Source organism: Vanacampus margaritifer, chromosome 8, assembly GCF_051991255.1.
Source record: "Vanacampus margaritifer isolate UIUO_Vmar chromosome 8, RoL_Vmar_1.0, whole genome shotgun sequence".
Taxonomy (NCBI): Eukaryota; Metazoa; Chordata; class Actinopteri; order Syngnathiformes; family Syngnathidae; genus Vanacampus; species Vanacampus margaritifer.
In genome coordinates this window covers 23967375-23987376 of record NC_135439.1, presented here as the reverse complement: position 1 = coordinate 23987376, position 20002 = coordinate 23967375, and the positions used below count along the sequence as shown (strand labels likewise).

General features: G+C 36.0%; 1 protein-coding gene across 3 annotated transcripts in view; it reads left to right on the top strand.

The window, feature by feature from the left end:
• The first annotated feature begins 746 nt into the window (after positions 1-746).
• The window catches only part of LOC144056163 (receptor-type tyrosine-protein phosphatase gamma-like), a 426470-nt gene continuing 407214 nt past the window's right edge, over positions 747-20002 (top strand). For all 3 annotated transcript variants that reach the window (XM_077572672.1, XM_077572671.1, XM_077572673.1), the window contains exon 1: positions 747-1298. In XM_077572672.1, coding sequence (XP_077428798.1) covers positions 1205-1298 — 94 coding nt within the window. In that variant the 5' untranslated portion in view covers positions 747-1204. The remainder of the gene's footprint in view (positions 1299-20002) is intronic.

The window sequence follows — 20002 nt, the reverse complement described above, 5'->3', positions numbered from 1 at the left end:
CAATTACAGTAGCCTTATTTGAAAACCCGACCGAAAAGTATTGGTGCAAACATTCGAGCAGTACGCTAAGTGTACTTCTTGTAAGTTTCTGAGTTTTTTTCTCACAATTCTGCAACTTTATAAAGTGGCAAATTTGCTACTTTATAAACTTGCACATTTATAAAGTGACAAATTAGCGGGTTTTTTTTCTTGGAATATTGCCCTCGTCCTCTTAAAAAAATATTTATACGTGGCCCTAATACGCTGTTGTAGGATTCTGATCTGATTGCTTTTATTCGATATTAATCAAAAGTGGAAAGGCAACCCAGGTGAATGCCAAGGGCCCCAAGGTGAAGTGAATGAGGATAATGATGTCAGTTTGTCTCAGTCCCACCAAACATGAGAGGCTGTCTGCACATCAACTTAACTAACATTGGTTGAATATCAGACCAGCTAATAGCTACCATACTATATACTATACTAATAGTCTTAATAACTATTCAAGACATAACAATATACATTATACAGTATGTTAAATGTGTCTTTACCGAACAGGTATATGTATATGCAATTAATTAAACAATGTTACAATTTCCTGGGGCTCTATAAATGCCCCGTGTGCGCGCGTGTGCGTTTCTGCTGCTGGCGCTAGGATCCAGCAGAATTGCCCGGCTTCATTCCTATCTCTCCGTAACCCCCCCTAAATACTCTCTCCCTCCCCTCAAGACTGTTTTAAAGTCTCTGTCATACTTGGGTTTACACGCGACTTCCTGGATGGATGGAGAAACGGGCACCTCGTCGCGCTTCATCCCCAACAAGCAGCAGCTACTTTCTTCTCTGTGACTGCAAGGCGAGCTTTGCCTGACAACCGAATAATCTTTCATATCCTACACGCGCTAAGTGGAACGCTACGGCATTCTCCTCTGGTGCATGTATCAAATGATCCAAAACCACGCTGTCGCTGACTGGTGTGCTCATGTTTAAGAATATCGGGGTGGTGCTGGGACGCGAAGACTTTCACCTGGATCTCTAGCATCATTTTTTCTGCCCGTCACATCTGCTCGGTTAGGACTCCTGAGCTGCGTCTTCAGGCGCTGCTTTTTACGCAGCTGCGGTGTCGCCGATTTCAAAGCCCGAAGGGGGAAAACTCAATACTTGTGGCTTATTTTTATTGTATTTTTATTTTATTTTATTTTTTTTGCATGTGGACGTGCACCAGTTTACAATGTGGAGGTTACTGAAAACGTGTTACTACTGCTGCTGGATTTTGTCTTGGGTCGTACCTTCCTTCGTTTTATTTTGGGCGGAGTGCCATCCCGGTAAGTTTCATTCCCTTGAATGTCAACATGGGCTTTGTTCGTTGTTTGCGTTTTAATTTTAATTTTACATTTTTAATAAGCGTTAAAGCCTTGTTGTAGAGAAAAGCAGTTTGAAGTGATGAAAGTCGTCCAAGTACTATTGCCTGGCTCTGAGTTTCGGTGCTGGAAATATTGCAATTTCCTTCTTCGTGCTTTATTATGTTCTCGGACTGCTCGAAAGGAAGCCGGGACGTGCACCCCTGGCACGCAATTGTGTGACTTGTTGTCAATTCAGGGTAAAACTCCAGTGTGTAAGCACCCTGCCTTCAACTCATTCATGATTCGTCATCTTCTAATTTCCTGAATAGTGTTTAATTTTGTTTTTTGGAGCGAACTGAGGAGAAACCCTTTTTTAAAAATTTTTTTTTTTATACAAATAAATGAAATTATCGCAAGAGGAGTTATTAATCCAGTCACTTTTATAGGGCGATACAGTCAGATGGCGGTCCTTTTACAAAAAGCCGTTCTCTCAATTAGTTCTTAAAAAAAAAAAAAAAATTCATCTATATATAGTAAGGCTGATTATTATTATTTTTTTTGTAAATGATCCTGAATTGTAGTAAAGCTTTTATATAAAAAAAGAACAAAAATGACCACGTAAGGCATGTTTTTTAAACAACCATTTATATATAGTAAGGCTTTTCTTTTAAACGACCATGAGGAGTAAGGCAGATTTTTTTGTTGTCGTAAATGACCATGCATAGTAAGGTGTTTTTTTAAACGATGTTTAGTAAGTTAAAACGGCCTTTTATAGTAAAGCTTTTACATGATTGTGCGATTAGTAATGCTATTTTCCTGTTTTCTGACTCAGAAGGATTCTTGCTAAAGTTAAACAAACTAAAACAAAACAAGTCACTTGAATGAAACAATTAATAGTGATTGTTTATTGAAGATGCAGATGTGCAGTTTTATCTATACTACGAATGGTTGCCAGGGCACCCAATCCCTTCTTGCTTGGGACCCCTAAAGAATATTGCTACGCCACTGGCTAAAGTTATTGGTTTTTTTTTTTATTTCAGTTGTAAGCCATATTGTGAAACGTTTTGCAAAATATTTGCAATGCAAAGTGATGCTGCCCACTTTTCCACGTTATTAAATCCACCTTTATTATGTAATCAAACATTATTCTCTTTGTTTTTTTTCACATTTACATTTTACTGGTGGATGTATGTACGTTTATACATTATCTACATTACATACAATGGCCAAGCCTTCATTGCGGTTCGAAACTATTGGCATCAAGATGCGGTTATGTTCAACTTCAGGCGCCCTGAATTGCACAAAATATAATCCAACAGAACATACAACATGGCTCACTAATTACACTGAATCGATCACTTAAATTGATTATCAAACCAAAATGTTTTAAACATTTAATAGTTAATGTTTTTCCCATTTGTATAGTGCTTTTCCATTTATTAAGGCACTCAAAGTGCTTCACTGTTGGAATTCAGTATCATGCTCAAGGACACTTCAACATGGTCACAAGGGGCAGGGATCGAACCCACAACCTGTGGTTTGGGAGACCACGACGCCATGCTGCAGAAGATTGAGTGTAATGCTTAAGTTTGTTGATGTAGTATGACGTTGAAGTATTGAATGTCATTTGAATTGTCTGATATACAGTAGAAATTAGCTGGTGCGTACAAAGTGAACCATTGGAATTGTAGCACTTTACTTATGATAACACATTATCTGATGCTTGTTAAGTCTTGATTTATGTTTTCACTCGAAACTGTTGGGCTGTGGAAAGTCTGTCTGTAGTCACCCAAAGAGTGAATTATTGACTAATTCATGTACCTTTGATTACACTCTGGATCCTTGGCAGCTCCAGATCTTTCCCTTAAGACTTGCTGTCATGTTAAAATTGATGGGGCCCTCTAGCAGTCTATAGATGTATGTTTTTACAGCCCTGTTAGTCATATAGTTTTACTCTACTTTTCAGCTTGCCCAGAGTATGTTTTAGAGTCTACACATACAACAACACTATAGCAGAGAGTAAGTTTCTGGTTGAATATATCTACATCGTCACTTAGGGCTACTCGTTTATTGAAAAAATAATAATCACGATTATTTTGGCAATAATTGAAATTACAATTATTCAAACGATCATTAATTTTTTGGTACAAAACAAAAAAATTACATTTACATTTACATTTAAAAAATATTAAGACCAATAAAAAAATAGAAACACTATAATTATGTAAGTTCCTTTTGGACAAATCCGAATATATATATATATATATAAATATATATATACATATACCTATTTATTTGTTTCTATATTTATTTATTAATGTTGGCAAAAACTTGGAGTGCAGCATGTGCACTGTGCAGTAGGACAATTTTTTGGTGCAAAACAAGAAAATGTTTAAACATAAAAAACAAATATTTAGACCAATAAAATTCTTTGAAACACTATAATTATGCAAGTTCCTTTTGGATGAAACAAAATTTATTAAATTAGTTATTTTAAAATTTAAAAAAGGTGAAAATGTATACATGTAAACAACTAAAACAATAGTATTAATAATATTTGTTATGATTATGCTGATTTTGTTATTGTGGAGTGTAATAATTGAAATTATAATTGAATTTTGATTAATTGCACAGCTCTATCATTACTATTTAGTCATTCACTATTGGTTTACAGTTTCAAAGCGCTCTTGCTCATTTTATGCATTTATTTATTTTTGCGTGGGGGTAGTGTTGCTGCATTCGTCATCCAGCCAAAGTCTGGAAAGAGACCAAGATGAGTGTGTTCAAATATTAGCAATTGGCATTTATGTTAATGTATTTTCAACGCCAAATGTCTTTAGATGGTCCAGTCAAAACAGTAAATAAATAATAACGATGTCATTCATTGGGAAATCACAACACTGAGCTTTTTACACTGTGTGAGCAGTTAGCCTTTAAGGGCAAATGATGGAATCCTGCAACCAAGGAGTACATTAAATGACTTGTTTTTACTTCTGTAACTGTTTGTGTTATGGTAGTATTTTATATTTAGCATTTTTCATTCAACATTTTTCTTATGTATAATTTTTCTTTGTTAGATTTGCTTAAATTATTAAGTCTCATGCCCCATATGAATGTATAAAGTTACCAATGGTAGGGTGCTAAAAATGATCACTTATAAAGTGTTATAAATAAGTAAGAGAAGAAAAAGAGTGAAATTCCTTGCATAAAATTAAACAGACCAAAATGAAAAATGGATGTTTGTTTACTCCTTGTGACTTAATGAATGTGCAGTGAAGCGAGCGATGATACACAAATCAAATCGGACAACATACATTGATATGTTCTTGTCCTCTCCTTCTGTCTGTTTCTTACATTGTATCTTTCTCTCTGACATTCAGTGCTCTTCTCTGAGCTTGACAACTTGCTGTCATGATATTGGCTGTGTGTGAACAACGGTAGCTGGTAGGGCTGGGTATCGATTCTACACTGATAAAAATGTTTTTTTTGCCTGTAAATATTACCTTAGTTTCTTAATTATATTTACTTTTTTTCCCCAGTTATTCACATTAACTTAAAAACATTAGGTATATTTCAATGTGCTACTAGGTTTTTTCGTGTAATATTTTTTTACAGCAAATGTTGAGGTAATTTTTAAATTGAGTTAATAATTAAGATTTACTCAGTTAATGAGTTAATTTCTTTTTCATTTAAAATTGTTTTCAACAAAGTCTGAAAGTTGGAGTTGCCCTTTTTTTCTGCAATTTGGTTAATTTATTAATGAATCCTAAATAGTAAGTTGTTTTTATTTTTTTATTTTTTATTTGAGTCTCTATTGCAAAGTGTCTGTTTTTTGTTGTTGTCAGAACTAAACAAAAGGGCTTTCTTTAACATTATCTGTCATTGGTTTATTAGAGGCGGCACGGTGGATGACTGGTTGTCACGTCCACCTCCCAGTGCAGAGGACGTGAGATTGAGTCCGGGCTTCGGTTTTGCTGGGTGGAGTTTGCATGTTCTCCCCGTGCTTCGTCGGTTTCCTCCCACATTCCGAAAAACACGCATGATAGGTTAATTGAAGTGACTAAATGGTCCCTAGGTGTGATTGTGAGTGTGTATGATTCATATTCATTTCAACAAATTTAGTAACAAGTACTAAGATGTATTGGGTTAAGAGTTCAGTATAATTAAGTAGAGTCAAATAGAAAAACTTAATAGGATTAATTATTTGTTTCATATTGGTAATCATTTCATATTATTAAGATTTACTATATAGTCAGTGACTATGACCTAATTACAATAACTAAATCTTACTACATTACCATAAGAAACTTTATAATTGCATTTAGTAAGAGTTACTTAATATTTTCCCACACGTAATCTTTATCTTGCATGTAAATGTTACTTAATCCTTGCGAGTGTTGTATACTTGATATTGCGCATTAGAATTGACTTAATTGGAGTAAGTGCAAATACTTGTGAGAATTTTTAAAAGTAAATCTTACAAGTTGATTTTTACAGTTTAATTTCCTCAATCGATTCGATTTCGATTCACAAGAGTTCAGTTCAATTCGATTTCGATCTTTCCCGATTCGGTTCGCTTCAATTGAATCTGATATTGATTCTTTATGGAGTATCAATTCTTCTATCAAGGACATGATAAAAACTCCACAAACATAAAATTTCAAATAACATTTTGCGGCGGTGGTAACTGGTTAAATAGTTTAGTTTACTAATGAAAGTAGAGTGTTATAATCACTTCATCTTACACAAACATTGACATCAGTAAGGATGGGATATAAATATTTTTTTAAATCAAATTCAATAATTGTAAATATAAATTAAAAAGTGTCTGAATTGTCTTTGAAAGTTATCGTGTTTATTGAACCCAAACCTAACCTAACACTTTTTTGAGTTTGTGCACACATTAAAACTGTGACAACAATGCGGAATCTATGAGTTATGTTAGAGGCCAAATATAAACACAGTAATCATTTTTTTTTTTTTTTAACACACAAGTGTGTCATGTACTGTATTTTTTGTCAGCAGAGGTTTCGCTATGTCCTTTGTTTAGAAAACCATCAGGTTCCCCATTTTTTTCAGGTAAAATCTGTCCACTGGCTGCTCATTGATAACAACTATTCAAGTAAAGAATAAATGTCATCTTACTCTACTTGATATTGTTGAAAGCCACTATACAGTAACAGTACAGTAACAGAAAATGACCTAGCCCTACACCTACTATGTTTTAAATACTATATCTACAAAATACAGGGTGACACAAAAAAATAGGAACTTTTTAACAATCCAATTAAAACCAAGAGTGATGGAAGGAAACATATTTCATTCATAGTAATTGAAACCTTAAAACATGTAATTTACAATCAAACAATGATGGAATTCCAGCAGAGATGTTGAGCCGTCAATGAGGGATTTCAACAGATTTCGTACAGGAGGATGTCATACAGGCCGCAATAAAAAAATAAAGAAGAAAATTCCAACATTGTTTCTTAAATTGCATGTTTTAAGATTTCAATTACTATGAATAAAATATTTTTCCTCCATCACTCTTGGTTTTATTGGATTGTTAAAAAGTTCCTTTTTTTTTTTACGTCATTCTGTACTTTTCCCAACTGTCTCAAGCTAATGAGTGTGGGCAAGTGAACAAAAGTGTACATAAAATGTAACATTTCACTAGTGTTAATTTTGCCAATGAAAACTAAACAAAAATAATTTCTTTAACACATTTTTCACCGGACCAAAACTAGACTAGACTAGACTAGGCTAAAACCCTCATTAATAAACAATAACTGGGACTAAATCAGTATGCATTTTCATCGGTGATGATAATGAAGACGAGATGAATTTCACTCCACTTAGTAAAAACTGGACTAAAATCTATAGACATTTTAGTTCATGAACAAAGACGAGACAACAATTATTTGATTTTGTGAAATCCTGTCTCTGCTAATCTGTCACTGTGACACTGTTATGTGACACACAGTGACAGACCCCCTTTCAAATCTGCAGTTAGCTAGTGCAACATGCACAAACACATGGGACAGACAGGACAGGAGGTGGATTCACAGTGAAAGGTAAGGGGAAAAAAAGTTATAACGTAACATTAATCCAACGACTATAACATTCCAACAATAATGTTAATCTGACCACAAAATAATGCTGGCTAATTTACTAGCTCGTAGCATGGTGCCATAGTAGCTACTTGTTGATATACTGTACTTGTGTGTCAAGTTGTTTCTCATCAAAAAGGTGAGAGAAAATTTTATGTGAAATTGTTTTACTGTTGTAAATGTTGTAAATGTTCAACATTATCTGCTGACCAAAAATATACAGGGGTAAAATGATTGTCTTGACTAAAGCTAGGCTAAAACATTGACAGTTTTTGTTGACTAAAACTAGACAAATAAAATTATGTTTTCTTGGACTAAAATAAAGACTAAAATGCTAGACTTATAGTCGAGATTTCTCATTATTACCATGTAAGATTTTTCTACCCGTTGAATAATGAAGCAGACTTGTGGGAGGACATGACACCCACAGCCCTGGCTCCAGCCTGCAGTGTTCGGAGACATGTGGTGAAGCATTTTATTGTCAGAGCTTTCTAGGAGCCGAGTACATTGTTTATGCTGTAGTCCACCTCAATAATGTCATACTCCACTGCAAAACAACATACTAATGATGCAGCCAAATGCTACGAGAACTACAGGACTTTGTGGGGCGCAGTCTGTACAAGCAACCTGACTGCAGCCAACATGCCTCTGGTCATCTATACAATGGACGCTTTATAGCCACGCAAACATCTGTTGTTTTGGGGATGAAAAGTGCTGAACACTACCACAGGCGTCTGCTAGCTGACACAGGACATCACTTTTCCTCTTCTGTCAGCAGCATGCCGTGTCAGCATTGAGGCGTCACACCCCTGTCATTGCACTGCTCTTCAGCCCTGGGTTAACAAAACACTCAAGAGATGGGGAAAGAAAAGGAAGAAGACAAGAAACGGGAATAAAGAGATTTTTGGCCTTCAATCTGTTACTTTCTGATGTGAAAAATGAATGGGCCCTGTCGCTCCTGGCTCGGGAAAAAAAAAACAGAACAGTCATTGTAATCTCCCAAGTGCCCCAGCTAGCGAATCTGCTGGCCAACATGCAAATCCCTCTCTCTTCATCTATCTCCATATATTTTTGTTCCTTATTTAACTCATTCACTCCAATTCATTTTCACTAAAGCAACCCCCTTTGTTCCCGGCTGTTTTACTGGATTTTGGATTTTGCAAGGGTCCACAGCATATTTTGTTCTATTGATATAAAAACATGGAACCTACCAAAAGAAAGATTAGAGTCCCTTCTTTAATCAGGAAAAAAGTACATTTGTATATTTGTATTAGCATTAGAATATAGCTAAGTTTTAAAGTTGCAAACACTGGGGAAAAGAGCTTGATGCAACATGACCCTGGGGGGTTGATCTCTTATACTCTGCTGCCACTTGCTGGCCGTTTTTTTTTTTTTGAAATAACTACCATTGCTCTAAGCACCTCTTCATTGACAGAAGCTGTTTTTTTTTTTGGGAAACGGGTGGAGGAAAGCCTTGGCCAGCTGTGCTGAAAGTATCAAGCAGATCTAGTTAGTATAATGCCTATTTTTGGCCCCTAGATGGCAGCGATGACTCTCTTTGGACAAGATTGGGTAGGCGTCAGTAGAAGACGTGAGGCGGAGCTAGAGTGTTGAGGGGACAATGGCTGAGGAAGCCATAATGGCGACCGGTTGCAAGCAGCTCACGCTTGAGCATTTTTTTCAAAGATGAAAAGCATCGACCAATGCTAAAGAGCACATTGATGACGACGATGATGATGATGGTGACTCCGAGGTTGACGCCGAAGTTGGAAGCGTTGACGCGGCGGCTATGATCACGTCATAAAGCCTCACCGGCTAGCGATGCTAACGCCGGAAAACGCAGAGCACAACCGAGCACGCTCAGGCGGACGTTCAATCGGACGACGAAGAGTGCCCCGAGTCCAATGCATATTCATCGGAGGAGTGGGTACAGTCTGATCACGGAGAAGACACTGGTTCTGGACTACGATGCCACCATGAATGGAGCGGATAAGATGGATCAACCACCTGGTATAGGAACTGAAGGACATGAGGAAGCCAGACGTAACACCACCGTAACGTCACCGTATCATGATCCTGAGAGTAGACTTGATGGCAACATGGCCAAACACACACTGCAGTATATACTTGCTATTCCCCGGGAAAAAAAGCCGGCAAAAAAGTGTAGCGTCTGCAATCGCAGTGAAACTAATCTGTTGTGCAAATCCTGCTGCGTCTCCTTGCACGCAGGGGAGTGTTACAAAAAGAAAAACTGTATTTGAAACATCCACACAATTGTAAATAGTACCACGGTTGCACACATTTGTAAATAGTTTGCCAAATTGTTTTGTCAAATTGTTTTGTCAAATTGTTACACTATTGAATGTAAATAAACGTATTTTGCTATCAAAAAACACTTTTTCATTGTTGGTGGTAGTGTTTTACAGAAGTAAAGCACTGTTTAGGTGTTTGTGGCATCATTCATGGGAAAAAAAGGTGTCAAATTCACTAGAGTGCATGAAATAATATCGTTTCACAAAAAGCTTGATTACTCCGTATTTTGTTTCAAAACAGAGCATTTGGGTGAAACTAACCATTTTCTATTGTTGATTACTGAAAAACGGAATAAGGTAGAAACAAACTTTTTTTTCTGATGAAGGATGAGAGTCCAGTCTTTCATTTGGTAGTATGTGTGTTTCCATAGTCCAAACACAAAATTTTCTGTGGACCTTGAAAGATCAGTCAAAATGCTTAAATCGGCTGGCACTGACGGCATCCCTTTTCTGAAAACGTCTGGCAGTCAAAGAGTTAACCATTCGAAGCAGGGATCTGTGTCACCAAGCTTCTTTCAGAGCCTTTTTGTTCCAGTGATACGAGAGGCGAAGAGGTGGGCGGGGGCTGACATTTAGGGAAGAGATTGGATATGCTTCATGGTCCTCGGTTGCCAACATTATCATCATCATCATCTCAGTGCTCACTGGGCTATTATCTGCGCTCCGCTGTGGCCAGGACAATTCTTGCACGTCTGCACAAGGGTCACTTTATCAGTGAGCTTAGGGCCTGTCATTGCCACCCCAGCTTTCCTTAATAGATTGATTAAAAGATACCATGTCTTGTTTGTGTCTACAGACGATGTGGGCGTTATAGGAGCGTCGGCAGACAGTAACCCTTGTTGGATGCTGTTTTTGGTGGCCTTTCATAATGAGGCAATTTCTTGGAATAGGGAATTGACAAAAAGATAATTGGAAAAAGAAGAAAAAAACACACCTTCCCCTTTTACAGTTGATTCTAGCAGGAAATGGTGTTGTATTGTTTGTTGCACAGATAAAGTCAAAATAAATAGGTTTGAAAACTAGACAAAGTGCAATTTATGCAGAAATTGCATGGGAATGCTGAACGCTAATTAAAGTGAATGCAAATGGAATGCTTGTGGAATGCTTATGAAGTAAATTGAAAGATAAATTACGTGAAAATGACTAATTATTAATTGCAGTTGAATGATAAGTGAAAAGAAAAGAAAAGTTGAGTTTAACCAGTTCTAAGGTAGGAACTTCTCCTCCTGTTTACAGATCAAAGCTCCGCAGCACTACCCACTGCGTCACAGTTGACTTCATTAAAGTGTTGTGAAATAGTATTGAAGTTTGTCTTGCTGATTGCCAGTGAATGTCATTGAAAATGAATGGCGATTTAGTGGGTTTACAATGTTGTATAACGCTAAAGCTGGGGATCTTACGACTGAGAAAAATAGCGCCACAAACAAATGATCAATTGTCGAAGAATGATAGATGAAAAAAAGAAAAGCTGAACTGCAACCAGTCTAAGGTGAGATTCGAACCCTCGCCTCCAGAGTAAACTTTACACTTGGAAGACTCTAAAAAATCAAATATTCTAATATATATATACTGTATATATATATATACACACACACACGTATAAATCACTCATGGGTTGAGTTGCCACAGATTGGCTTTAGCCACAGGTGCTTCTACTCAACTGGCAGGTAAATGAGCTACTCTCCACCTGTTGAGTAGTAGCACCTGTGGCTAAAGACAAATTGTTTAAGGGTTTTTACTTTCTGAACCTTGATTCCCCAACCCTGAGAGCACAGGACTATATAGCGCAGGGTTCACCAATTCCAGTCCTCCAGGCCCGGAGTCCTGCAGGTTTTAGATGTTTCCACCAACTAGCACCATCTGATTTAGCTAATCAGCTCATCAGCATGCTTGATAACAATCCTGATCTTAAGTATCAGGTGTGTTGGTCGGCAGAAACATCTAAAACCTGCAGGACCCCAGACCTCGAGGACTGGAATTAGTGAACCCTGATATAGCGTATAGGGATTAGAGCAGTGGTGTTGAAGTCCGGTCCTCGAGGGCCTGAGTCCTGCATGTTTTAGAGGTTTCCAACGTTCAACACAGCTAATTCATATTTAAGATCATCAGCAAGCTCTGCAGGAGCCTCATAATGATCCTGATCATTGAGGACCAGACTTTGACGCCTGTGGACAAGGGTAGGCATTTGAACACGACCTTGGTCTTTTGAGTACAGGAACTACTTATACATGCGGCAGCCATCGTACGTTGCCACTTGCTATCCGAGCCTAACTAGAATACATAGATTTGTCCGTGGCGTTTTCACATTATTTTCTATCACTACGACAAAATTGTTACAGTGTTTATTTACACACACTCACATATGTGGTATATGAAGGTTTGAACATAGAGAGTTTTTAAACAAAAAAGCAATATGAGAAAATGTTAATGCCTGTCTGAGAAAAGTGTGCAGTGAGGGGTTTTACAGCAGTAAAAAAAATAAAGCTGACAGCTTCAAGGATTTCACCTATTGTGGGTATTTTATGTAACCCCAGCGATAAACGAGAGAACATTGTATAATGCATTTTATTGACTGTAGTAGTAATGTGTCGTTCATGAGTGTTTTATAAAAAATAAAAAAAACGCATCTTTTCAGTAAACATGAGTGAACGGATCACTTTCTGAAGTAATTTGTTCATTTTATGGGGAGAGATTTGTCTCAAAATTATTCACACAAATAAATTTGTGATTTTCACGTGTTTTTCAGATCAACAAATAAATCCGTGATTTTCCCGTGTTTTTTAGATCCACAACAATTTTCGTGATTTTCACTTGTTTTTCCTGTCCACAAATACAGTATACCCGCAATTTTCACGTCTTTTTTTTTTAAAAAGTGCATTTTCCATGACTTATGCTTGCGAGTTGTCGAAAGTGCGTTTGAGATATTCACACACACACACACACACACACACACACACACACACACGCACGCACGCACACACACACACACACACACACACACACACGCACTTCTTCGTTACCTGATCATCTATTATGTGTTTATTTTACTCAAGTCAGGAAACAAAATACGACCTTAGTTTGTTTCCCTCAAGCTTGTTTTGCCTTCACTCGAAAGACTCTTTTTCTACTGTTACCTCTTTGGTAAACAAATCTTTTGAATGGTTGTTTTTAAATGAACTGATTCTAATGGTTCATCATTCAGTCATGCCCATCACTAGACTGTCGAAGGTTAAAAGTGGAAATGACGTATTTTTGCATAATGATGTTTAGATTGGGATACGTCATATACGGGAATAATTCTTTCCGCTCACACATGTAAGCGGGTTATACTGAATGTTATTGAATTTTAAACCTTAAACCCCAATGCTGACTGCATGTAAATGTAGTCAGTCTCTATGAGCGTTTTCTTCAGTTGCTCTGTTTCATGGTTCCATTATCCTTTTAAACTGTAAAAAAATATCATATATCTTACGTTTTTTGTCTTTTCAGTACAACAAATGCTGCCAGTTACTGCGGCTACTTGGGCTTGCGTGCAGCCAAACACACAACAGAGACACGAAAAGAAAAAAACAAGGAGCAAATATGTATAGACAGCATGAGATGATGATAAGAGCGGATAGGAGTACACAACTAAAAACATTTTCTCCATTTTGCTGTGCGTGATGCTTCTGTGTGACCGTTTGGGGCTGCAGAGTGTTAAAGGTTAGACTGACAAGCTGTCGGCCAGCGTGCAGGCTGATGAATTTAAGTCGTGGCGACACCAAACAAACACCAGGAGGTGAGCAGAGAACGAGATGGAATAGAGAAACAAATAGACATGGTGTGAAAGAGTGCATTTGGTCTATCCCTGCCCTCTAGATTGAAACTAGTGACACCGTCAGGTTGTTTTAGCGTCGCTAAGATTCAAATTGACGGCGTATCCCTGACAGTGAGGAAGCTGAAGTCTGCCAGGTGGTATTTTTTTGGCCAGGGGTGCCTTGTCAGGACTTTGAGATACTTTCTGTTCATTTGTCAGACTTGATAGGGGCCATTCACTCTAGAGCTGTGACAGCTCTCCAATACACCAGTGAAAGGTGTAGATGGGTGTTCCTGCCATTTCCCAGAACACTTTTTCATCTTGAATGGGGGAATGCACTTCATTCGCCTCCCATCAGTCATTCCAGCTGACAGGGGTGGAGGCAGCTACGTTCGCCCTCTGAAAGATAAAAGCAATGTTACCACCTTGCTACGATATTTGTTATGCCCATTAGACCATAGTCACATTTTACCCAACACCTTTTTTTATCAGGTCTTTTGCTTCACTGCCTTATTTCCTTACCTCAACTCATATATATATTTCAATCACTTTAACTTTCATCATCATTCTGACTAGTGTTAATTTCGTCAATTAAAACTAACACAACACACAACACATTTTTTGCCGGACTAAAACTAGACTAAAACACTCATTAATAAACAATAACTGGGACTAAATCAGTATGCATTTTCGTCGACTAATGAAGGCAAAACAAAAATGTACTTCCCTTAATAATAAAAACTGGACTAAAATCTAGACATTTTAGTTTATGAACACCCCCTTTCAAATCTGCAGCTAGCGAGTGCAACATGCACAAACACATGAGACAGACAAGAGTTGGATTCATGGTGAAAGGTAAAAAAACAAAACTAAATTATAGTTATAATGTAGTAACATTAATCCAAAGGCTATAACGTTTCAAAAATAATGTTAATCCAACCGCAAGCTAATGCTGGCTAACTGACTAGCTCGTAGGATGGAGCCATAGTAGCCACTTGTTGATATACTGTAATTGTGCGTGAAGTTGTTTTTCATCAAAAAGATTGAGTTTTAGATCTCAAATGTTCAACATAATCTTCTGACAAAAATATACAGCAGTTAAAATGATTGTGCTGACTAAAATTAGACTAAAACCTTGACAGTGTTTGTTGACTAAACCTAGACAAATAATATTATGTTTTCTTGGACTAAAATAAAGACTAAAATGCTAGATTTATAGTCAACTAAAAATTGACTAAATAAAATCGGGATGAGGCTGACTAACTATGTTAAAAACTAGCAAGCGTGATTGAAACTGGACTAAAACTGAGACTAAATTTATTTATTTATTTATTTTTTAATTAATTTTCTTCTTTCTGTACCTTTCACGTTTTTTCTTTATTTTTTCTTAAAACAAAACTGGTCCTTACTGACATGCTTTATTTTGCAGGAAAATAATTTAGGAACTAATTATTACAATTAATAATGATTAAAGATCCTCGCATAAAGTCAGCATCAAAAGGTGGGTTAAGGAGATTTGGACCTTATAAAATATTCTGCTCTCATTTCACTATGTTGACTGACTTTGAAAACACGTATTTTAAAATAGAAAAAATAATAATCTAAAGCTTACTGGAAAGAAGAATCGTGACAACAAACACAACTTTTGTTTAATGTTTGCTATATTTTAGATGAAATGTGTGTGAGCAATATTTGAGGCAAATTATTCACATCATGGAACAACTTTGGGCCCACACTAAAACCTCTCCTCACTGCCAATTACACAATTATTATTATATTATTATTTTCATTTCTTAACTTATTTACTCCCAGCCATTTTCACTGAAGCAACCCCCTTCACTCCCGGCTGTTTAACTGGATTTTGACTGATATTGCAAGGTCCACAGAATATTCTGTTCTAAGGCTAGAGTCTCTTCTTTCATTAGGAAAAAATATATATATTTGTATCTGTTTCTGTTTTGCAGCAATTAGCATTAGATTATAGCTAAGTTTAATCATTATTCACAAACCTGTTGAAAACACTGGGAAAAATAGCTTGTTGCAACATGGCCCTGGCTGATTTCTTATACTCTGCTGCCACCTGCTGGCCGTTATTTGTAATAACTACCATTGCTTTAAGCAACCTCTTCATGTCAGAAGCTACCTCAAAGCCTTTTGTATGTTCTAACGTAAAAAAAAAAACATGTTCTAAAACCCCCCAAAACGTTTATATTTGATATTATATATAATATATTTTTGGGAATGAAGGACAAATATTTCTACATGTTTGGGTTTGAATGAGTTTAAATGAGGATTGTTATTAAAGACATATAACACAGCACAGAGTGGTTCTGGTCTTATTTCAGCTGTGGATATCATGTCCTTAGAATGGGGGGGGGGGGGGGGGGAATCAGTGCCTGTCAAGAAGTATTGTGTCACACATGTAGAAGAGAACTGTGCAGCTCTCATTAAATTCTTGTGCAGTGGTGTTGCTTTTTCCACTTTAATGCTTGGGAGATGCTGGCTTCCTCCATGGAGGGAGAATGGGACTTTGGGGCAACAACACAAGTGCATAGCCCAATTTGTCTTGGGTCCAGTGAGAGACGGTTTAAACAATAATGTGTTGCTTCTTTCTTAATCTCCACTGACATATCCTCTTCTCAGTTTTATAACTGTCTAGCTATGCCTCCTTTCTTGTTGTTGATGTTTTCTTCATATTATGTGTGTGTGTTTTTTCAATTTTCTAGCTAGCCTCATGGGAGATAAAGACAATTGGGGCTCTAAGGTTTCAACCTGTATCTGTCAACTAATTAAACTACACTTCAAGATATTGCTAACAAATAGGAAGAACAAATAAAAAAAATATTCATAAACAAAAGTTATTTTAAATCGTAACACATATTTGTTTCCTAATAAATTTTGTCAATTATGAAACAGGTACAAATGAAAAAAGGAGAAGAGAAAAGTGTCATAAAGTGGGAAAAATAAATACAGAAATAAATCCCCAACATAGCCCAAAGGGCAACTGTGATTCATTGATTGGTTATGCTCCCACACCTGAATTATCTTCCTTTGACCTTCTATGACTCGCAGTTAAACTCTCATGCTGGATTCAGCATGACACATACAGTACTTGAAGCTCAGCCAGCAGAAAAAGATGATGGCAAAACTACACAATGGCAAACTTAGTGCTTTGTCGTCGAGAAAAAGAAATAGGTTGCCATTTGGACCCACTTAATATGTAATGCAGTGGAGTGAAAAGTGTGTGTGTGTGTGTGTGTGTGTATGTGTGTGTGTGTGTGTGTGTGCGTGTGCGTGTGCGTGTGTGTGTGTGTGTGTGTGTGTGTAATTATTTGGAAGGAAAGCCATGTGGCTACAAAACTGTCTGAAAGTCACCTCGCAGAGTTGGCTAAAATACATGTTTTTGGAATTTTAAGATTATAGTATTAAAAAATACAGTAATGAGAGCAGCCATGTACACTTTTTAACATGTTATTTTGTAGTGACTACAGAGCTGCCAGCCTACAGAACTTCACTTTTATAACAATTTGTATGAATTTCCTTTTTTGTTTTATATATATTTTTGTGTAGAACATTACAATGGGATAGTTATTGCAGCGCATTATGCTATAGGATAAAAATAATAATGCATACAGTTCAATTGCACAACACCACAATTGTTAAATTATGGTTTCAATATTTGTTATTTTAATATTATATTATTATTATTATTATTATTATTATTATTATTATTATTATTATTATTATATTATATTATATTATATATTTTTTATTTTCAACCCTGCAATGGTGCACACAGCTGCAGCCTGAATCAAAACATTTGACATTTCAGTGCACCATCGTCAAAAATATCTGTATCTATGGATGAATTAGAATTCAGTTTTTTTTATTTTTTTTATTTTTTTTTATTCTAATAAATCACATTAATCAAGTTTCATAAGTCAAAATTCAAACTAAAAAATTCTTATTTAATCCAAACAAACAAATAACATTGTTGATAGACTGGAATAGATTTTTAGCACAGACACAATGTTGGATTCTGGTTATGGCAATGTATATGTATATGCCATATTGGTGATAATATTGTATGCTGGACTTTTTTAAATATCCGGAACAATCAGCGTTACGGCCATAACGGGTTGGCATTCAGTGACTTTTGTCACATAATATAGGCAATCCTTAACATTTGGCAGCTCTACGTATACATGACAACAAATGCACATTTGTACACAGTAGGTTCTGTGGAGTAAATTTGACTCTATTTAGAGTAAATTTGACTCTTATTTAGAGTAGGACCAAATAGACTAAATTTTAGAGTAGGCTAATATTTACACTTGGAAGAGAGTAAAATAAGAAAATACAAATAACAAATAAATAAAAGTCACTCAATGTTTGAGGAACGAACTCACAACCTCAAGAGAAGACCAAAAACGATGTTTTGGTCTCTACATTCAACTATTTGGTCCCACTCTAGAGTTACGAAGATTCCAGCTGACACGAGCGATATACTAACACACAGCAGGAGCTGCATGGCTCAGGAAGTAGATTGCCTGCCTCCCAAGCTGAAGGTCGTGAGTTTGTTCGTCAACCCTTCAGTGACTTTTATTTTTTAAATTTTTGAACTCTCTGTTTTACTCTCTTCTAAGTGTAAATATTATTCTAAAACTGAGTCTATTTAATCCCACTCTAATAGAGTAAAAATTACTCTACAGAATTTACTGTATAGGCATACACCACAATACATTTTCATTACACTCATACTGATACATCTAAAAAAAAAAAAAACACCAACAACATTTCTGCAATTTTACCAGCTCATGTCTGATTTAAGTATTTTTTTTATTAAACTTAACAAGTGACTCAGATCTTTTCTGGTCAGTTCCAAAAGTATTCCACAAACTAACATATTTTACAGAAACACACCTTTGCTTAATATTTGTCCTTGTTTTGATTTTTTTGTAGACACTTATACCCCTTATGTCATAAGGACTCTCTAATTTCAAACAACTTCTGAGTACTGTGGATGAGTAGATTGTTGTGTGCTTTGTATATTATTTGTGCTATTTTAAACACAACTAAGTCATAAAATGTCATTGTATTTAATTTAAGCAATAGTGAATTTGTTGGTTCTGTATATTTTGGTCGATTAATAATTCTTATGGCTCTTTTGCAGTTTTGCAAAACAAGGGTCAGCATTTATTTCATATGTATTTCCCCAGATTTCCACACAATAGGTCAGATATGGTAATAATAATGAACAGTATAATGGGGTATACGTAATGATTTCTCATTCAGGACATCCTTAGTTTAGAGAGTATCCCTATGATTTTTTACATTTTCCTTTTGACATTATCTGTGTGACTCCCAACATCATTTTTCATCAACAACTACTCCAATATTTTATTTTCATGAAATTGAATGTTGAAAGTATAGTGTCTTCAACAGCTGGTAAATACAATTCTAATTATATAATATAGAATACTGGACTTAAGTGCTTTCCCATGCTTTCCTTAAACTGCTGTTCCTTACGGCCCTGCAGCAAACTCTAAAAATAACATTTAACACGGCTCGTCTCAAGCTTCTTTTTGCCTGCATTGTACTTCTCACGTGTGACTTTATAGTGCTGCTCTTACAAGGCATGGGAAGAGTAGGACAAGAAGAGTAGCGGGTGCGGTGCAGAAGTGGGTAACTAGACAAATATTTTATTTAAGCAAGAGCACTGTTTAAGGTATTAGAGAGGATTTGACCACAAATTAAGTTGTCTGATTGACTTAAAAATTGCTTTATCAACCTGTAACAGACTTGTATGTATGTATATATATATATATATATATATATATATATATATATATATATATATATATATATACTTTGTTATTCAATGCATTTGTTTTATTCTCACTGAAGGCATCAAAACTATGTATGAATTGATTGATTGATTAAAAAAAGATGAAATAACTGAAAACATGTTTTATATTCTAGATTCTTCAAAATAGCCATCCTTTGCTCTGGTTACTTTTTATTTTGCTTACTTTTGGCATTCTTACCTCTGGAAACTCCTTAAAGACTGTTGGGAAACTCTTTCAGGTAAATACCTATTGAAGCTCGTCAAGAGGATGCCAAGAATGTACAAAAATGTAGTCAGAGAAAAAGGTGGCTATTTATTTATGTATTTATTCTATTATTTTAATCTTTTTTTAAGTACATACAGTAGCTCCACATGTGTTCGTTAGCTGTCATAGTTTTCTTAGTTTTGATGACTTTAGTGAGAATCTACAATCTACACAGTCGTAAAATAAAGCAAATGTATTGAATGAGAAGGTGTGTCCAAACTTTTGGTCTGTACTGTATATATATATATAATTATTCATAAACTGTGGACGTGGCGGGGAATGTTAGATTCCAGCCAATCAATAACGAAGGTGCTTTGTTATTGATTGGCTCCTGGCTTGTCAATCAAACTTCTTATAA